Source organism: Mugil cephalus, chromosome 11 (assembly GCF_022458985.1).
Source record: "Mugil cephalus isolate CIBA_MC_2020 chromosome 11, CIBA_Mcephalus_1.1, whole genome shotgun sequence".
Taxonomy (NCBI): domain Eukaryota; kingdom Metazoa; phylum Chordata; class Actinopteri; order Mugiliformes; family Mugilidae; genus Mugil; species Mugil cephalus.
Window position 1 is genome coordinate 6,959,180 of NC_061780.1, and position 19,694 is coordinate 6,978,873.

The 19,694-nt window shown below is 43.7% G+C and overlaps 1 protein-coding gene across 2 annotated transcripts; it reads right to left on the reverse strand.

The window, feature by feature from the left end:
- Nucleotides 1–781: 781 nt before the first annotated feature.
- On the reverse strand, nt 782–19,508 carry atp1a3b (ATPase Na+/K+ transporting subunit alpha 3b). Of its 2 annotated transcripts, none has more exons than XM_047598881.1 (23): nt 19,331–19,508; nt 19,108–19,200; nt 9,719–9,835; nt 9,070–9,129; nt 8,636–8,839; nt 8,331–8,444; nt 7,908–8,042; nt 7,693–7,810; nt 7,200–7,468; nt 6,594–6,792; nt 6,238–6,482; nt 5,951–6,143; nt 5,484–5,659; nt 5,263–5,399; nt 5,018–5,168; nt 4,232–4,400; nt 3,900–4,054; nt 3,652–3,775; nt 3,363–3,508; nt 3,147–3,277; nt 2,848–2,949; nt 2,665–2,756; nt 782–2,332 (listed from the first exon to the last, which is right to left on the reverse strand). In XM_047598881.1, the coding sequence occupies exons 2-23, from the start codon at nt 19,111–19,113 to the stop codon at nt 2,304–2,306; spliced, it is 3,072 nt and encodes a 1,023-aa protein (XP_047454837.1). In that variant the 5' UTR covers nt 19,114–19,200; nt 19,331–19,508; the 3' UTR covers nt 782–2,303. The 2 variants fall into 2 exon arrangements, with proteins under 2 accessions (XP_047454837.1, XP_047454838.1); XM_047598882.1 differs by having other exon boundaries at nt 9,719–9,796; nt 19,331–19,507.
- Nucleotides 19,509–19,694: the final 186 nt, after the last annotated feature.

Sequence of the window (19,694 nt, forward strand, 5' to 3'; positions counted from 1 at the left end):
CAATTACAGTTTGTTCCCTGAAGATAAAAACATGGCTTTGTTTGCAGGGTTTTTTATTTATTTATTTATTTGAAGGAACTTTATATCATTTTATTAACCGAAGAACTTGACATTCTTCCTTAAACAAATTGCTCTATAAATTACCTTTTTCTGAAATTGCACGACTGTGTTCCTTTCATGAGTCCGTGCTGCGGACGGGGACTCTCCTCCCAAACCTCGTTTACGTTGATGCCAGACGAGGCTGACACATATACAGAACTATTTTGGTGCATTACCCTGGGCTGCTGCCAACTGCTTCCTCTTATGGCAGTTTAACATGATGCAGTTTGCAGGGGTTGAAGTGCAAATATATTCATAACACTAGGTGGCATCTCATCCATAGATTTCAATTCCTGCGACGCACTGCTTCAGTCGTCAGTCATGTGTTCACCAAGTTGCGTTGCATCAATAGGGCTTATGTTATTGTGCCTCGGAAATCAGTTTTATTTCCTAGCTGAATGCATGTATTAGAATAATTGTGATGGTAATACACAGGGTTGCATTCTGTAAATTTCTCAGTATTTATGAGTGAATGGGAGTAATACGATATGGACCTCAAGCTTCCAAGAGCATTGTTTTTTGCATGGCCACAGCAACAAATGGTAGTTTTCTGTATATTAATTATACTGTGCACGAAAGCGATGAGTATTAGTCACTAATATCTCATTTTTCAAGACACGGGAGGAGATTATATGTGCTCATTCTGCCACAGATGTTAAAAACAAAGACACACAGACAGGTCTAGGTTGTATTAAATGTTCTAGATGATTTATTGGTGTTGGTTTCATTTATTTGACACACATGTTTTACTAGTTGTGGGTTTCTTCTTCTTTTTCTTTTTTCTTTTTTTTTCTATTCTTGAATCTCAACTCTTTCAGCCATCCAAAACAGATCCAGCCTGAGGCTGCTGGCCCTTCACTGGTCCCCAACACATTCATGCACACAGTTCTGGGCCGGATCTGGATCTGGTTAATAGACCCCAGGCACATGGACTCGTCGTCGCCACTCACCACATCACATCACACTTCACCACATCATACCGGCACACCTGCAGTGATAGGAACCTGAAAGCCTTTGTCGGCGTCTTGCGTCTTTTGGTGAAAACCTAAAGCCCTGCTTTGCTGTTACACTTTAGAATAGCCTCCTGGAAAACCATCAAAAGTAACGGAACCAAACAAAATACAAAAACAGAGACAGACATCTCTCACATTTTCCTCTCACCAATATTGTTTATGGTCTTCATGAATGTCTCTCTTGAGCTCTTTTTCCACATGTGTTTTTTATTGTTTCATTTAAATTCAGTATAGAATTATATAGATTTCCTAGAGCACACAGAAAGATTGAATTGTATTTACCAACTTGGAGGGGGTGTACTGTAATAGTTATTAACAAGGACAATGGTTCACACAGTGCACACAAACAGAGACAAACGGGGTAGGAGGGAAGAGAGGGGAGGGGTGTGAGAAACAGGAGGGGAGACAGGGGGGACGGGACGCCATGGGGTGTGCTTTGATAGTCCTAAATGAGGAAAAGCAGCTCTCACACACATCCCCTCCCATCTTTGAAATAAAAAAGACAAGTAAAATCATCAAAACCCCCCTACCCTACATATTAAAAAACAACAACACTGGCCGTTGACAACAGAATAGAAGGAAAATGGACGCAGGGAGGACGTCAGGGAGATGGCCACTCCGCTGGTCCTCCACAGACAGGAGATGGAGGCGAAAGGTGGCAGTCGAAGTGACGTCGGTGGTGGGATCTCACTGTGTGATCTTTATAACTGTGTGTGGTTGGGTTGGAGGACAAGCTAAGGGTTGTTGGCGAGGAGGAGAAGAGAGGGAAACATAGGTATACAGAAAGACAATGGGTGAGAGCAGGGGGAAGAACAGGGAGGAGGAGAAGGAGCTTGGATGGCCCTTTTTTGCCGAGCATAGACACTCCCTTTGTATCTTTAGCTCATTCAAATCTACATACACAATATGCAGCTGCCGTTTGGTAGATATATTGGTTTATGTACACAGCAGTGAGAGAACACATGCAAAGAGTATCATAGGAGATGGGGAGAAAGGGGGCAGGTCAATGTAGAAAGTTGTAAAGGTGCTTTTGCTGTTTTTAATCTTTGGGGCAGTTGAGATGAAAATTGCTTTAAAGCGGTTTTGTCTTTAAGGGGGCGGGGGCATCTGGAAATGTGTCTTGCCAGGGATGGAGTGACGGGAGAGAAATAAGTGGAGATGTAAGGGGCTGGAGCAGTGACGCTCCATGGATCAATAGTATGTCTCCCTTTCCACCCAACCTGGAGTGCAAAAGGAAGAAAGAAAAACAAGGGAATAGTTAACAATTAAACAACGCTTTCAAAATCACGTCTGTATGATAAATACAAAGGCTGTTCTAGTCAGCAATTAGCTTAGCTTAGCACAAAGACTGAAATCTTTAATGAACTGTTCACGCAGGCCTTTCCAGTTATAACAAAATATTGCTGATTAATTAATATGTTTTGGTTACATACAAATACTGACATATGTAAGCTACTGCAATTTCATGCACATTCAGTACCCAATATGCCACCTAAACCCGATCCTTTACTCCACTCAGACTCTTGTTTAAGTAGACAGAAAAAACACTCACCCCCAGGGTTCCGGCGGATGAGAAGTTTTCGGACTTCATCATAAACAAAGATGAGAAAACTATAGGGGAATGCACAAAACCACCAGGTAGGCCTGTAGACAAGAGGACCACAACAGTTAAAAAATAATTAAGTAAACAGATATACTTGGGAGGTTTGTCTTAATGTGCAAATGAGACACTCACTTTAGGGGAAACATCCTGAGTGCCACGTCCATGCCTGGGCAGTAGGACAGGAAGGCAGCCAGGGCTGTCTCTTCAAACAGGCCGAAGATCAAGATCTTGTTCCTGGAATGAGGAGAAGAATTGTTGTCATGTAGAAACTGTGTGTCTGGATGATTTAAATCCTATTTATTCTAATCATTATTAGTTAAAAAAATAGTTGGAAAGATAGATAAGTTCAGGCATAAGAAAAGAGATCTGCAACAAATAGTGTGTTTTATATGAAGTGTATGTCTTCGTATACAACATGAAGCTGCACTCACTTCATGCCCTGCTGGAACACGGAGTTACGTCTGGTCTTGCAGATGATGACATCGGCCCACTGCACAACTACAATACTGACGAAGAATGCTGTGTGACATGTGAACTCCACAATCTTCCTCTGTTCATATGTCTGCGGAGGCAGGAGAGGACAGACAGGCCGTGAGGTAAATAGAGCAACAAAAGCACAAAACATTACTCGAGCAGCGCACACTTACCCATTGCTGTCCGTAGCTGTCCTCCAGATCGTTGACGGCACGGTCGTCCCAGTCCAGACGGATGCCTACTAATATACTGGGCAGGAAACCATTTTCAGCCAAGATGACAAAGTAGGCGAAGAAGCCTCCCAGAGCCTGGATCATACCTGAGGACACAGAGAGAGATTGACACACAAATCTTTACTTCATATATAATAATAATAATAATGACATACTGTCAGTTAAGAATGATCAATCCATATCAGAGATTGTTGTTTGGATCAACTGTGATAATCTTCTATACACCTACCAATTTGTCCATAGGCGATGCTGATGAGCCTCTCATTCACCAGCTTGTCCCTGAATGGGTTCCTGGGCTGACGCTTCATGATGTCGCTCTCAGCTGCTTCATAAGCCAGAGAGATGGCAGGAACCTGAGGGAGTAGGAAGACATGCAAACTTTTAGCACAGTACGACAGTATGACAGGAGCTGCACCCAACACTGCCTGCGTGTGAACATTAAGCTGTGTTAATAAAGAGTGTTAGCTGAGTGCTCACCATGTCAGTTCCCAGGTCAATACAGAGGATGGTGATGGTTCCCAGTGGCAGGGGAATGTTGAGCATGATGAAGAGCAAGAAAGGGGTGATCTCTGGGATGTTGCTGGTCAATGTGTAGGCAATGGACTTTTTAAGGTTATCAAAGATCAAGCGCCCTGAGGAGGGGGAAAAAAAAATCAAAGAGGTTACACCACATACTATGTGCTACTTTAGTTTATCTTCAGGAAAAAAAAAACTATTCTTAAATCTTATTCCCATTCCTCCTACATGTGCTATTTAAGATTCTCATTATAAAATATTGATTTCCACTTTGGTCCTTTGGCTCTTCTCACCTTCCTCCACTCCAGTGACAATGGAAGCAAAGTTGTCATCCAGCAGAATCATGTCTGCAGCCTGTTTGGACACATCGGAGCCTGAGATTCCCATGGCAACACCAATGTCAGCCTTCTTCAGGGCCGGAGAGTCGTTCACACCATCACCTGTCACAGCCACAATGGCGCCCTGGGAGAAAAAAATAGGAAAAAAGGAAAGAGAGTAATGTAACTGCATAAAATAAGTTATATATGTTGACTTTATTAATCTCTGGTTTAGCAAAGTTGTTCTTGTTTTAAAAGAGAAATACAAACTCAAACACTCTTTTCCAAATGGTTCTGAACAACTGTTTTTTATAATAAATTAAAAAAAAACATAGCATAAAAAATATATTGTTAAAATATACATAAATATATCATACTGGCATTCATTTAAATACATTTAACATTCTCAGGAAACCTTTTATTGACTATTAAAACTTTTATTTGTATAGATAATAATAATTTCTTAGGCAAGCATAAATAATAAATAATTTCACATGAAATATTTTCACATTTTTAAAATGTAATATTTAAAACAGAGCAAGTCGTTATTTTAAATTAGCTCTTAAAGGTATATAAATGGATTTCATGTAAAAACAGGTTTTATGTATCAGCGAGGGAACATTTTGCAGTGGACAACTAGCGCCATCTGCTGTTATAAAATTATACTGACACCTTACAGTCTAACATTTCCAGACACGACAAAACTCATTTTCTATATGAAACATATGACAGTATATGGAAGCAATGTCAAAATGTTCCCACCTGTCTCTGGCAACCTTCTACAATGATGAGCTTCTGCTGTGGGGATGTCCTGGCAAACACAATCTCTGTGTGATTCCTCAGGATGTCGTCCATCTGATCCTGAGACAGATCCTTGAGGTCTGTACCGTGGATGACACAGGCCTTGGCATCCCTGAACACAGACGTTTGAATTTTAATGAGGATCTCACAGTTTTCTGTCATTTTGTTAGACTGTGGCTGTATTTTGTACGGGAAACATTCCGCACCTGGGGTTGACCTGGCTGACAGGGATGTTGAGACGAGCAGCAATGTCCTCCACTGTCTCGTTGCCCTCTGAGATGATGCCCACTCCCTTGGCGATGGCCTTGGCTGTGATTGGATGATCACCAGTGACCATGATGACCTATAAAGAGCAGAAGTTTTTAGCGTTTTTTTACAGACAAAACTGTCTGATCACACACATTTGTACTGAGAGGAGACAGCTCACCTTGATACCAGCAGATCGGCATTTCCCCACAGCATCAGGCACGGCAGCACGAGGAGGGTCAATCATGGACATGAGCCCCACGAAGCAAAGGTTGTCTGTCTGGAAGTTTACATCATCTGTGTCAAAAGCAAAGCCCTTGGGGTACTGATCTTCAGGCAGCATCAAGTGGCAGAAACCTGCAGGGAGAAGGAGCGTGTTGATTGGTCATGTCTGAGCATAAGTTCACATTTTCCGTCCTTATCTCTACTTTTGAAACAACTTGCGGTAATCTTCTTCAGAAAACTACATTTCTGTCTTGTCTTTATAAGCAATTCAACACATTTTAGAAATGAAGTTTATGAGGGATAAAAGATTTTATCTAAGAAAAAAAAAAACCTTTGGTTGTGGAGTTTCGAACATCACTGTCATACTGTCACTGTACCCTCAACCATCCATCTCTATCTTACTTCTGTTCTGTTTGTCCTTACCCAGTACTCTCTCTCCCAGTCCTCCCAGCTCCATGTAAGCATTCTGGAAAGCTTCCTTCAGCTCTTCATCCATGGGTTGCTCCTTGCCCTGTAACATGATAGTGGAACAACGGTCCAGGATTCTCTCTGGGGCTCCTTTCATCACCAGCAAGTAACGGTTATCATTGGGATCCTCTGTTTCATGCACTGAAAGCTGGAGGAGGAGAACACAGATCAGGGTTAAACCAGAATCCTCTGATGCATTGTTTATCATATGTACTGGCATTAATACTGTTGTTGTTACTCACCTGGTATTTGTTGGTGGAGTTGAAGGGGATCTCAGCTACTTTCTTGTTCCTGTCCCTCATGGCCCTGACTGAGCCACAGGACAGCTCGATACACTTGAGCAGGGCTGATTCTGAGGCGTCTCCGGCCACATCACGCTTCAGGATGGAAATTGAATCTTGTCCTGCTTTGAACTGTGCACGGTTACACAGACCAGCGACACGAGCGAGAGACAGCCATGTCACTGAGCTCTTGTCAAAAGCAGCTCCTGTATGACGAACACAACAGAGAGTATTGTTAATTATAAAGAAATCTTTTTTTCCACCTGTGCCATGTTATATTTCGGTAATTTGGACATTTTTATTCCCTCCCTACTAACCTGACTGGTCCTCGGTGGTGTCGGCCTCATGGATCTGGTTGTCAAACCACATGTGGGCCACAGTCATCCTGTTCTGGGTCAGGGTGCCTGTCTTGTCAGAGCAGATGGTGGAGGTGGAGCCCAGAGTTTCCACAGCTTCCAAATTCTTCACCAGGCAGTTCTTTTTAGCCATACGCTTGGCAGTCAGAGTCAGACATACCTGCAGGCAAACACATTACGATGTTAAACTATGTCAATATGAATTTTAGTATTGATATTTAAGTCCATCAGTTGCCAGGCTAAAAATGAAAATGTTTGTTTGTGCTACATAAAGGGAGCTAATGGTAGGATAAAATAATAAATAAATTAAATCCAGCATCTTCAAAATGATAATAATAATAAAAAACAATATAAATGGTCTATTTAAAACACTGAATTTAACCAAGTTGATCTACACTAACATATAAAATGAAACATAAATGAAAAATAAAAAATAAAACAGAGAAACAATATCCATCCAAAAGAAACTGAAGAACAACAACAAATTAAAAAAAAACAAATGAGAGTATGTTAATTCAGGAGCAGGTGAAAAGGGAAACACAATTTTCTAATTACTGTTCAACTTACAGTGACCGTGGCCAGCAGCCCTTCAGGCACATTAGCCACGATGATGCCGATGAGGAAGATGACAGCTTCCAGCCAGGAGTAACCCAGGATGATGGCCAGGATGAAAAATGTGACACCCAAGAAGACGGCCACACCTGTGATGATGTGGATGAAGTGCTCGATCTCCTTGGCAATGGGTGTTTTGCCGGTTTCCAGTCCAGAGGTCAGAGTAGCAATGCGACCCATGACTGTGCGGTCTCCAGTGCAGATAACAATACCACGTGCAGTGCCTGGTTTGGAAAAAAGACAGTATTATAATGTGGTAAAATATTTATTTTTTCCACATCAGAGGCTGTGTGATTTTTATTAACAATGTATTTCTAAATTAACTTTTAAAAGTAATGTGTGTGTCAAGTGTGAACTTTATCACTTGGCTCAGCTAGGGGGCTTTAAATGCAGCCGCCGGCCCTCAAGTTAATAATAGCATGCAATGCTATTGCCATGGTGACAATACCTTCCACGCAGTTGGTGGAGAAGAAAGCGACATTTCGGGTCTCCAAGGGGTTGTCATGGGTACAGTCAGGTGACCTGTTCTGTGGTTCTGATTCTCCTGTGAGGGAGGAGTTATCCACCTATTGGGCGACAGAAAAGGTATAAGCTGCTGCAACGGAGCAAACAAAAACAAAACTAGCGGATGCGTGCATGTGAGTTTGTGTTTTTTGTGTCTACCTTGCAGCCGTGAGCTGAAACCACCCTGATGTCGGCAGGGATCCTGTCTCCTCCCTTCACTTCAATCAGATCTCCAGCCACCACTTCTTCCGCATTGATCTGCACCTTCTCACCCTCGCGGATCACCAGAGCTTGCTGCACGGACACATCAGTGAGTGGTTAGAATATATGAACATAAGCTCTTTAGAGAGGGTGTATAAGTGGCAAGAAATGCTCATTTTCTATTTTGTGCAAAAGAAATATCAGCATTTACTTTGTTTTTCAAATATATAGAGCATACATGAATGGAGACAAGACTATTTCTGTTTCTCAGTGTCCTTGAATATTAAATCCTGTTAACTGGTATTTACAACCTGTGCTGTTGTTTTACTGTGTTATTTTGTATAAGATCTCATTCACATGTATGTGGGGGCATATGTTTACCTGAGGCACCATGTTCTTGAAAGATTCCATGATTTTGGAGCTTTTGGCCTCTTGGAAGTATGAGAAACAACCAGTGATGATGACAACAGCTGTGAGCACAATACCTAGGTACAACTGGGGAGAACGAGAGAGCGTCAGACATACAACATGAGAGTCGAGTGATAGAAAGGCACATGGTGAAATGCTAAAATTACTTTGCTGAGGTTACATTTATGTTAATACTTCCGAGTCCAAAGTGGCCAGATGCAAATATGTCTGTGCAAGATCTGTGTCACAAGTTACGTATATCTCTGTGGATTACTCACATTGTCGCCTGCGGGTTCGTCCTCAGTGGCTGCCTGTATGGCGTAGGCCAAAAAGCAGAGGATGGCGCCAGTCCACAGCAGGATGGAGAATCCACCAAACAGCTGGCGACAGAACTTGACCCACTCCGGAGTGGTGGGAGGAGGGGTGAGAGCATTGGGACCATCTCTGATCAGAAACTCTGCAGCCTTGGCATTGGTCAGTCCCTGCAGGGAACAGAGAGGAAGTGGGTCTTGGAGCGAGCTGAGGAAGGCAGCGCCGCACTGATGCAGAGCCAATCAACATGCTAATTTCTAAACATTCACATATTTATTTAGTGTTACTTTTGAGTCCAATGAACAGTTGAAGTTGATTTTGAAAATTCAACAAACCACCAGATGCTATCTAGTGGCACACGGGGAAAACAGTCTCAAACACAGAGGCATCATCAACTCACCTGGACAATATCAGTCTGATATTTCCTGCACACTTCCTCTACAGACATCTTATGTTCTGTCTGTTAAAACACACACACACATAAAGAACAGATGGTTAATATTTTGGATATTTCAGATTCCAGTTTTCTGTTTTTTTGCATGCATGGATTTTTTTTTTATTATTATTATTTTTTTTTAGATAATAGCTTGATTTGAGAATGAATTATGCAGATTCCTTTGCCTTGGTAAATAGAAATTTACTCCACGCATGCAGTTCACCTGAGAGTTAAGTGCATTATGGCAGCCAGGTATGGTGACCCTGGTGTCTTGTGCTGAAAAGTGGGATCAAACTGGCGACCTCTTGATAATAAGTCAGCCCTCTTACCAACAAAAATACCTCATTTTGCACGAGACAGACTTTCCTTCTCTCCACAAAAGTTCTTTTTCCTTAATTATATCCTGCAAGATGTTCTTCAAATACAGAAAATCATCTTATTGATAGTAGAAAAAAATGTATTACGCATATTATTATAAATATTAGCAATATATTTTTTTAATATAATAGTATAAATAATAAGGAACCTGAAAATGAATCATTGACAGGATTAAAAGGGAACTGACATCCAACATTTCCACAAGTATTCTGAGAATAAATAAAGTTTCACTTACAATGGGCACTTCCTTCTTCAGGTCATCCATGTCCCTGGTCGCCCCCTTCTTCTTCTTGGGGGATCGGTCATCTTTGTCCTGTGTGGTGGCAACGCGGTAACTGTCTGACCGCCCATACTACAGACACACACACATGTTTTATACATGCCTTTGGACTAGGTTGAGGAGATAGTAGCCTGCGTGCCTTTGTGTTTAATATTAGCTGTTGTGCTCTTGTGACTGTAGGCACTACAAATGATACGCTATCTCCGAAAATGCATTATAATCCCTGACTATTCAGTGCCGTGTTGCCTGGCACCGTGAGAGTATTTACCAGTCACCGACTGCAACAGAAATCAAACCAGTGGGCTTTATTCAAATGTCCTTGATATTCCTCAGATTTGCTAGAAAGTAAATAATGTTATATTCTTATGAAGTGGCCTTGTGAGGTAGGGTAGGATTTCTCTTCAAGAAACAATGGACGACGTTAGACATAAGAAGATGAACTTAAAACCATATCATCATAAGATTGATTACAGACATGGAAGGAGTGTGCATTACCCTGGTAGTCCTGCTTTGCTTGAACAAGCAATCTCAATCTTATCTACAATAAGAGAACAATAGCATCAAAGCTGTTTGCTCTGTCATACTCATTTGATCTCTGGCCAGTTGTACACTTCAACATAATCAGGTGCAAATGGTTTAACCTGTGGGTTTTAACTGATCACCTGCTCCTGTTTATTCAGTTATGTAGCTGCAGGCATAAGAACATGAGAGAGAGGAGGAAAACTCAGACACATGAAAAGGTTTCTTAGTGGTTTCTAATATGATCTACAATATCAGAGCAGACGCAGAGACGCTGTCACGTCGGGAATACAATTAAATTATGTCACAAACACATACATACACAGACGTGTCAAATGCCTTGGTCCTCTTTTGCCGGCTTAACTTCAAAGCCCGCTGTTCCAGCTACCCTCCCTACTTTAATTGTCCTCTTAGAAATTGGCTTATGTAGTTAAACCAGACATGAGTGGTCTATTAATAACCCTGATTCTCTCCTGCAAGGCAGGACTGTAGTCCTCATATAACTCTAGCTTGTTGTCCCGAAGGACAGTGAGCTGGTTGCTGGGTCATATCAAAGCGCTTCATCAAAGGTCAAAGGTGACACAGAAAAAGCAACAGTCTCTCTCAGAAGGTGCGAGTGGGTCCCAGTAGACTAGCCATCCATGGACACAACCTGGTAATCAAGGAGGTCCCGGATCAATGCGGAAAATATGCACTGACTTATCCATGTAGGCGTTTGCAAACCTGACAGATTAAGTGATTAAGTGTAGCCGAGTCCAGCTGATCCTGATCTAAGTCAAACAGAAAAGACAATCTCTGTGAACCAATAATCAATGATAGCATTCATTTTAGTCTGAGATTATGGTGTATGAAGAGTGAAAATTAGGTTAGAGGTTAAAATTTCACAAGCCACTTTCAGAGCAAACATGTGCTTAATACACTGAAGCAAGCTCCCTCTAGTGGGCCGGCTGTGTAGTAACATTTTCAGCTGCCTGCTACTTAACTGCTTTGTTTGAACTGTATAAGGAAGGTAAAAAGTAAAAAAAAAAAAAATCTTAACAGTGTGCCTACTTTAAAATAAATATTTATCAAGTGGCTCCTTTATTCAAACAATTACATTTGCAAAAGCAACTGCAAGGGAGTGTGATGTTGCTCAACACCGAGGAACACACCCAAAACCACACCAAAAACATACATGCCTGTTGCAACGAAGACCATCTTGACTCTGCAATTCTCACTTGACATGCCTTTGTGTTAAAACTCTTGTGAAATCGTGTCTTCACACACCGAAGCTGTGTTAACAAATACCTGTTTTTCTGGATTGTCATCATGAAAATGCTTCATGAACTAACACGCATGACGACTGTCACCTTACTACGGAGCCGCTCAACGACCACTTCTGAACGCTAACACAAACACTGAACCTATTGTTCATGCTTGCCATACAAAGCGTGTAAGGCAGATATTTGACCAGACGCCAAACATGTGCTCATGCAAATACACAGATCTGTAACAAAAGAGCAGGTGAGCAAATCTCCTGCTGCAGCAAGACCAGACAGGCCTGGCGAGGCAGAGGCTGCGCGGGCCGCAGACTGATGCAGTGGAAAAGTACTGGTGCTGATCCCCTCGGAGACAGACCCTGGGCGTGTTGCGCCTGTGTCTCAGTGTGTGTCGGAGAGTGTCAAAATGGTGTGCGTGTTTTAATTTTTCCACAGTCGATGAACGAACACTGTAAGTGCACACGTATGGGCCACCGACTAACTAATAATATAAATATAGACCCACAGGCCTCTTATGTCACACACACTCACACATATAAAGTGCATGAGCCTGGACAATGGCAACGGTCGGTAGGCAGCTCCGAACAAAGACAAATGCGGTGAAAAGCAAAGGCACGGAGAGATGGATGTGTACGGGGGTGGATGACAGACGGGATTGGTCTCATGGAAAAGGAGACATCAGTGGGAGGTGAGAAGCGGGTACAGATAAAGAGACGGAGAGGCGTGCGGAGAGAGGATCAGAGAGTGAGTGAGAGGAACTTCTGCCACCCTTCTCTCAAGCTTCTAATTAGATATTGACCAGCAGTCTTTGTCTGCTGGCTCTGTATCAGTGTTTGACCCTCTGTGACCCCACTCTAATAGATTGCACAACCACACTTGTGTTGTATGTGTGCGTTCTCATGTGCTAATAGATTCAGTCCTCACTCTGCCCGTCCGTGTGTGCCCTTAAGTGTATTTTTATTGGCAGATATGAATGAGTAGTTCTCAGCATGACTTGTAGTGGAAAGAGATGTCAGCTTTTACAGTGTGTTTGTTTTTACATTAGATTTAGTAGGTGTGTATCCGTTTTGGGCTTGTGTGTGTCATTGTGCCGTTAACCATTAATGGGAAGGGCAGTCTGAACAACATATATCCCCTTATAACACCCGATAAGATGCCTTCATTGTCTTCAAGTCTTTAAGCTACATTAATGCTGATCTTAATTGTTTAATAATCAAGTGAGCATATTTTGTCCATATTTTGTGCATATATAATTTGTGTCTTATTTACACAGAAAACGCGCGCTGCCTGTGTGCGTCTTCGTGGGTGTCCAGCAGTCCCACACAGCTCTTGGTAATTTAATGATCTCCCTCTGGAAACAGAGACTTGTGGCTGGAATTACAGACGCTTACTCTCCCACTAGCCTGCTGACCAATGGAGTGACGGGCAGACATATCTCAGACATAATTAGGAAATGGAAAAAAATATCCTGCTCATCTATGGCTTACTTAGAGTAATCTGTCACATTCTCTCACATATTCGCCCATTATGTTCACATGATCAGTAACTCAATTAAGACAATGCTTCATGTATCTCCCTGCGCATTTGATTTGATCATGAAATATTCAGCAGGCCAGCTCTAAACCCTGCATTTTGCCCTCATGCGAACAACACTGTCGAGTGTTTGGGAGGGCAGGTAACCACGGCAACCAGCACGGCCATTGGCATGGCGACAGGGCTCAACAGTGGCCTTGTACTCCTAGAATCCCCTGATGTGATCCAAGATGAGTAATAATTGATGCATCTGTAACTGGACGCTGTATCCACTGCTGTATAACGCAAGACAGGCGATTGATTCAGGAATTTGAGTGTGCGTTTGTGAGTGCTTGTGTGTATCTGCATGAGCAGAGGTGAGTCATTGTATTGGCATGTCCGTATGTGCAGCGTCTACACGCATTGCGGCAGAGAGAGCGAGGGAGATGCAGAGTGAATGAAAGAGAGATCTAGTCATTGTAGAGTAATGTGTTAAGATGCCAAAGGTAAGAAGTGTCTCGAGAAAGAAAGAGCTTGTTAAATTCTTTGTCAAGTGTGCATTCTAACTTTATATGTCAGCAGTATGAAACTTATCACAGACCGCAATAAACTACACTTTCAGATACACTACTCACATATGGGTTTCGTGATAGTGCTCTGTTCTGCACATTGTGTTCCCATTATGTTCAGTGCAGGAGCGGCACCAAACATGAGCGTGTTCAAGATGACAGGCTGGGGCACGCAAACCGGCGATATGTTGACCGGCAGCAGGAAGTTACATTTTCTTGTTTCTCTTCCTCACAAAACAGAAACATCTGCACATACAAAATGTAAGAACACTGTTGAATTATGTGTCATAGTATTCTGTCTGTATGTGGAACTCGTATGAGGAAGTGGTTTATGGGCTGGAAAAAAACAGTCCACGACACACACACGCATCTATACTCTCAGTACCACCACAGTATTTGTCATACCTTCGTGTGAGACACTGATTCCTATGTGCGTACTACAGAGCAGGGACATAGCACATGGTGTCCTGAGCCATGTGCCTGTCCGTGGTAGCCTGAGTTCCAATCCAGATCCCCCTTCTCTTGTAAATCTGTCACACTGTGGAGGCGACAGACTGAAGACTCCCTGTCTCCATTGTGGTCCACTGCTTAGCTCACACAGTTCAAATGCTGCAGCTGTAATCGCAGCCAGCAGGTTTATTAATATTGTTTTTTTGTTTTTTTTTCTTCTGAATGTCGATAGGGCTGTTTGTCAGGGACACATTGATTATAAATGGCCACTGCAACTAATGTATCCTCGCGGCAGAATTTATTAAAGTGCGAACTCTTCCACACGTTGATGCGCTTACTCTCTCTATACATAACGTCATAAAACCAAAGAAAATATAAAAATAAACAGCAATAACGTGGTGTTAAAATGTATGAATGCATACAATATTAATAACATGATATAATGAATCTCTGCATCTGCATCACACTACTACTATAATGGTGGCGTGTGTCTATGCTATTACATGCTAGTCACCTTGCAAGGTCATTGGGCCATCTGCTGTTCCTTGCAGCAGGGCCACGGCAGGGGGCTCAGGCTGTGGACCAGTGGATATGGCTGCTGGGATTAGCTAGTCTGATTACTACCCAGGATTAGCCCACTATGCTTCTCATTCTCTTTGTGTCTATGTCACTCTTCTTTCGCAATCAGTCTCTTACAGAAAAAAAAAAAAATCAATCTCTGCATCTGTCATGAAGCCTTGTTGGTAGTGGTTTGGTGAAAGGCTTCTAACAGTACTAGATAAGGAAACGATGAAATGGTAACTCTTAGCAGGAGATTTGAAAAGGAGACCGCTGGGATAATTTTTTCACTTTTCTGTATCTGCCTTGAGAGTGGCGTAAAGCCCTCCTATCTATTTAACAAAGAGAACAAGCATCAAAAGGAGGAGATTGTAGATAGCAAATTTAGACGTAAAACCCTTCCTGGAGAATCAGATTGCAGTCCCAAAATACATTCACTAACTGCTCAGGGGGCTGTATTGGTCACATGGAATAGTGCACATAATGTGCCGTAAAATGACTGTGGTCGCTTAACAGCACTGGAAGGGAAGCTAAATCTCAAAACCACATAAACACAACGAGAGATTAAGATCGCTTTAGCAATAATCTTGTGGTTGCATAAAAAAAAATAAAATAAACAAAAAGCAATAAACAAACCGAAAATCCCAATTTAAGTTTTAAACCCTAGTCCCCTCGCACCAGTCTGTTCCCTCCAGTCCATCTGTCCATCACATGATCATCTTCATCTGTTCATCACACACAGACAATTGTGTAACAGTGTGACTTTAGTTCCATGCTACGTACTGCCCAATAAATGGATCTGTGAAGGACGTACAGTCCAGTCGATGTGTCTTGGTTGTGTGTGAATGTGGCCTGGCCTAGATTAGCATTAATAAATTTTGCTTTCTTGGTACTCGTACAGAATAAAATGGCCATCTTGCCACGCTCTTTGTAGAGTGAAGCTGGCCAGTGTTACATGTGGTGCTTTGGCCTGTTCGCATGGGGACATGCACATCTCCAGGACAACAACCTGAATTAGTCATGTCGCTGTAGTCACGCAACCTAACCCCTCCGAAGCTTGGTCTTTATGGGAGACAATCAGCACATTAATGTTGGAGCTGGTTGCCATATCAATCACTGCGTCCACTGTAATCTATGAAGGAGACAGCACTGACCTTCACATTTTATTACCATTACACAAGCTACAACTAAGGCCCACAGATCGAGTATAGTCCTGTTAGTCTCTCTTTCCATCAAGGAGGCTAATTGTCGATACGTTGCTGAGGCACTAGAAAAATCGGTACTCTGTCCCTCGGCGGTACTCTCCCTGAGTCACGAAGGAAACTTCCAGCAGTACAAATGATATCTATTGATCAGAAATTAACGACTGGCTTGAAGGAGACAATGGAAAAGCATTTCAAAGGGTCACCGTATTGACCTTAGGTGACTTTTAGGCCACGGGGCATAAAGTCAAATCAGTGAGTCCATATGGTTGATCAGATCCTGTGTGGGCACGCTTTTCTATTGGCTCGTGCAGCGCGTGGGACAGATCAGCCATGGTACAGTGCAGCCTATTAGCATAAGGCAGCAGGTGCAGTGGGGAGGGATGTGCAGCACTCTGCACCAAACTGTGGGCTGGGCCTCTGCAGAGGGCACACACATCCAACTCCTGAATTACCTTCAGTAACACTTTCTGACTTCTCCTCTGTCACTGCGCACACCTCGCCAACACCAGCCTGAAAGTACACGCTGTTCTAGAAACCTTTATAGCATGATGTGATTAGTAAGTCCAGTTTAAGTCTTACAGGAGCTTCTGTTCGGCCACACAGCCACACACTGGCCATTAAAACCTCTTCAGAAAGCCTTAGTCATACTACGACACCTTCATTTTTGAACATCGGCCCTTTAGGTAAAAATGCCCTTTGAACATCAGGCTCATTCCTCTTTTCCCTACCCCATCTGTCTCCTGTCCCCTTGATAACCAATCCCACAAGGCACAGCTAGGGGAAACATGAGCCAAGGTAATGTGAGCCCTGTTCATTATCCTGTAACAGGATATAAAGCCGGGCAGCCCTCCCCCTTTGTACACTACATCCTTCACTTTAAATCCCTCACTCTTTCTCCCCCTACACCTGCAGACCAGTCACTACTTATCTGCCCTTTCTATCGCTCTCTCTCTCCCTTGTTCTCTCAGCATTGGCACCCTCCCCCATCTGTGTCATGTGTCAGAAGGCAAAAAAGCAGCAGGTGATGCGTGTGCGCAGCCCTTCATTCACATCTCAATTTACACCCCTCCTTTAGGCTCATCCGTTTCGGTCGCCATAAGGTATAGCTGCACAAATGCAGAAAGACGAACGGCGAGATAGATGGGAAGGTGATGCGTATGCGTGAAAACACTCCCTCTTCTAAAATTAGACTTTGTATCTTTATGTCTGACAAAATGTGCCATTTGTCTCTCCATTATGTTCTTTGCACAAGCTTTGCTCTGTAGCATCGCTGCCGTCTCTTAACCGGGTACTTTCTACGTGGCTCCCCAACCCAACCTATCACAGCTCTTTACAGGGAATTTCCACAGCAGAGGCCCCGCCCTCGGTTTGACGCAGAAGGCACGTCTCAAGCGATGCCCCCTGCGGCCTTGGGAAAGGACAGACTGCTATGCCATCGCACATTGCGCCAGTGCGAAATTCTCGGGGGGAAAGGACAAATCGAAAGGGATGCAAGTGAAATCCATCAGCAACACCTAAGATTTCCGCTACACTTGCCCATCCACCACTCCGCCCCTTCATCCGCATTTCCATCCATCCCTCCCTTCAGGGTCACCTCCGCGCGCAAAGGGCGAAAGAAAAAAGAAACACCCTTCAAAGTGTGTCATGGACACACTCATAATATCGCGTTGATCTTCTTTACAATGTCAGCCCCTGTGCATATGTGTTCATATTCCGAAATGACATAACATTTCCATGCGGAGTCTCTCCCTCCCTAACCAAACGTCCACACCGCAGCAGCAGTAGCTACGTGCGTAAGCATTTTTTTTTTTTTTTTGCACTCCCATCCCATTTGACGCAGTGTCCGCTAATGCTGCCGGGTTTACTTCCCCATCTAAAAGAACAACCTGACTCGAATCGGAGGCACGATCATCTTCATCTTCATCTTCATCATCATCATCAGCAGCAGCAGCAGCAGCAGCTGGTGTCTCACTGCGATGACACTGGATGGCGTTGGACATTTCTCAGCATCGCATGATCTCCTGTCTGCAGCGTCATGCCACCGCATCATTCTCTGGGCAGACCGGGAGCAGAGATTGCAAATTACAACTCCTTTCGCAGGATGGCGATGGAGCAGAAATTGCGCAATAGCTCACGTCTCCAGACGCTCTTCGGCTCTTGGCTAGCACCAGTCCTCCGCTGATTAATTTACATAGCTAATATGCTTAAAATCGGATCAGATGGATGTGCGCAGGAGATGAGAACCCTGCAAAGTCAACTATCACGTCGTCGTGCTGCGGGGGGGTGTAACGGACATTTATTTAATCTTTAGTGTGTGTGAATGTGTTCACTGTTGGCGATTATCGAGCCACTGTTATGTCACAAATTAAAGGGGAAATAAGCTGGTGAGGCGCTTATTCCCGGTAACCGCATTATGACGCACGGGTCATCGAGGGTGCCGAGGATGAAACTCCTCAGCGGATAACGTCCGGTGTCGGAACACGGTGCTGCTCAGCATCGTTTCCCGGATCACCGTCAGTTTCTCATGTGCAGCACCGGAGAACCGGGGAGAGGGGGGTTAAAGCAGGAGAGGACATGATGGGAACGATGGGGGAAGGGAGGGGGATGGGGTGGGGAGGGGGGGTACGCGGGGACGAAGGAGGTCACAATACACAATGTTCACTCATCATAGGGACAGTCGCACATCATAACTATGTAAAGAAAATATATCAACGCTCGTGTTATTCTCCGAAAAGGTTTGCATCAAGTGAAGATAGCGAGCCCTTCATTCTCTCCTAAAGCGGCCACAGAGAATAAACCGATTAGGCCTAACGTGGCTGGCAAGGTTATAGTGAAGGCCCTGCCAGAGACCTAAAATACAAGTCATACTGACAACCTCTAAACCACAGAGACCCCCTCCTCTATTAAGGCTTTTGCTATAGATTTTATTTTTAATTTCATCTGCGTCAGAGCAAACTACACGATGCAGGATAACATTTTTGATCGAGTCAAAATCAGGCTAAAGTCAAATCAAAGTGAGCAGCGTAAGGCCGCTGCATTCTGCATCTGGCTACATCAATTTGTCGCAGTGTAGGAGACCAGGGCAAAACACAGTTCCGCATCAGAGTCAATGTCACTCAGACAAACCGGATTTTTTCAGACAGGGGGGAAATTACACCGCGACTCAGTCTGAATCCTTTCGCGTTCATTAGTTATATTAGGCTACCTCTCACTTGTCAGGCCACTTCAGGTGGGCTACAACGCAGTTAAAAAGTTGATATCGTCAGCCTTACCCCCATGTTGGCGCAGTCACTCTTCTCCTCTCAGGTGATGCACGGCTTGAGAGGTGTCAACCCCTCACGTTGTATTATATCAAAATGCCTTGCCTTGAAATACAAAAGAAGATATGCTCAGTTGTTTTGTGCTGCGTAAATTGAAAAAAAAAAGACGTCACAGAAGTTATCTATTAGTCTGAGAAAATATTTGTCGTGGGCTTAAATAAACTGTCTCTCAAACCTTCAAAAAGGTTAGGCAACAATCTCCCCTCTGCGAGACGTCTCTCAAATGAAATGTTGCTGTCTCAAGCGGAGCATCACGCGGGGATCCGCTTCCTTCCTTTGCTCTCTGATACTTGCGGTGAAAGACCGGCGAAACTAACCAACCGCACGGCTACCTATTCAGGGATTGGTCTCCCTCCGCGCATCTGCCGGCTGCCGCAGTACTCCGCTCCTCTAATCCGCACCACTCCGCCAGTGGAAGAAGCGCGCCCCTCAAGCAAACGGTTGCACCGAGATGCCGCGTTGAACCCTCCCACCGCTGACCCTGGCGGCCAATCATAATTCCGAGCGTCTCATCGGCGCAGGGATCGCTGACCAGTTGG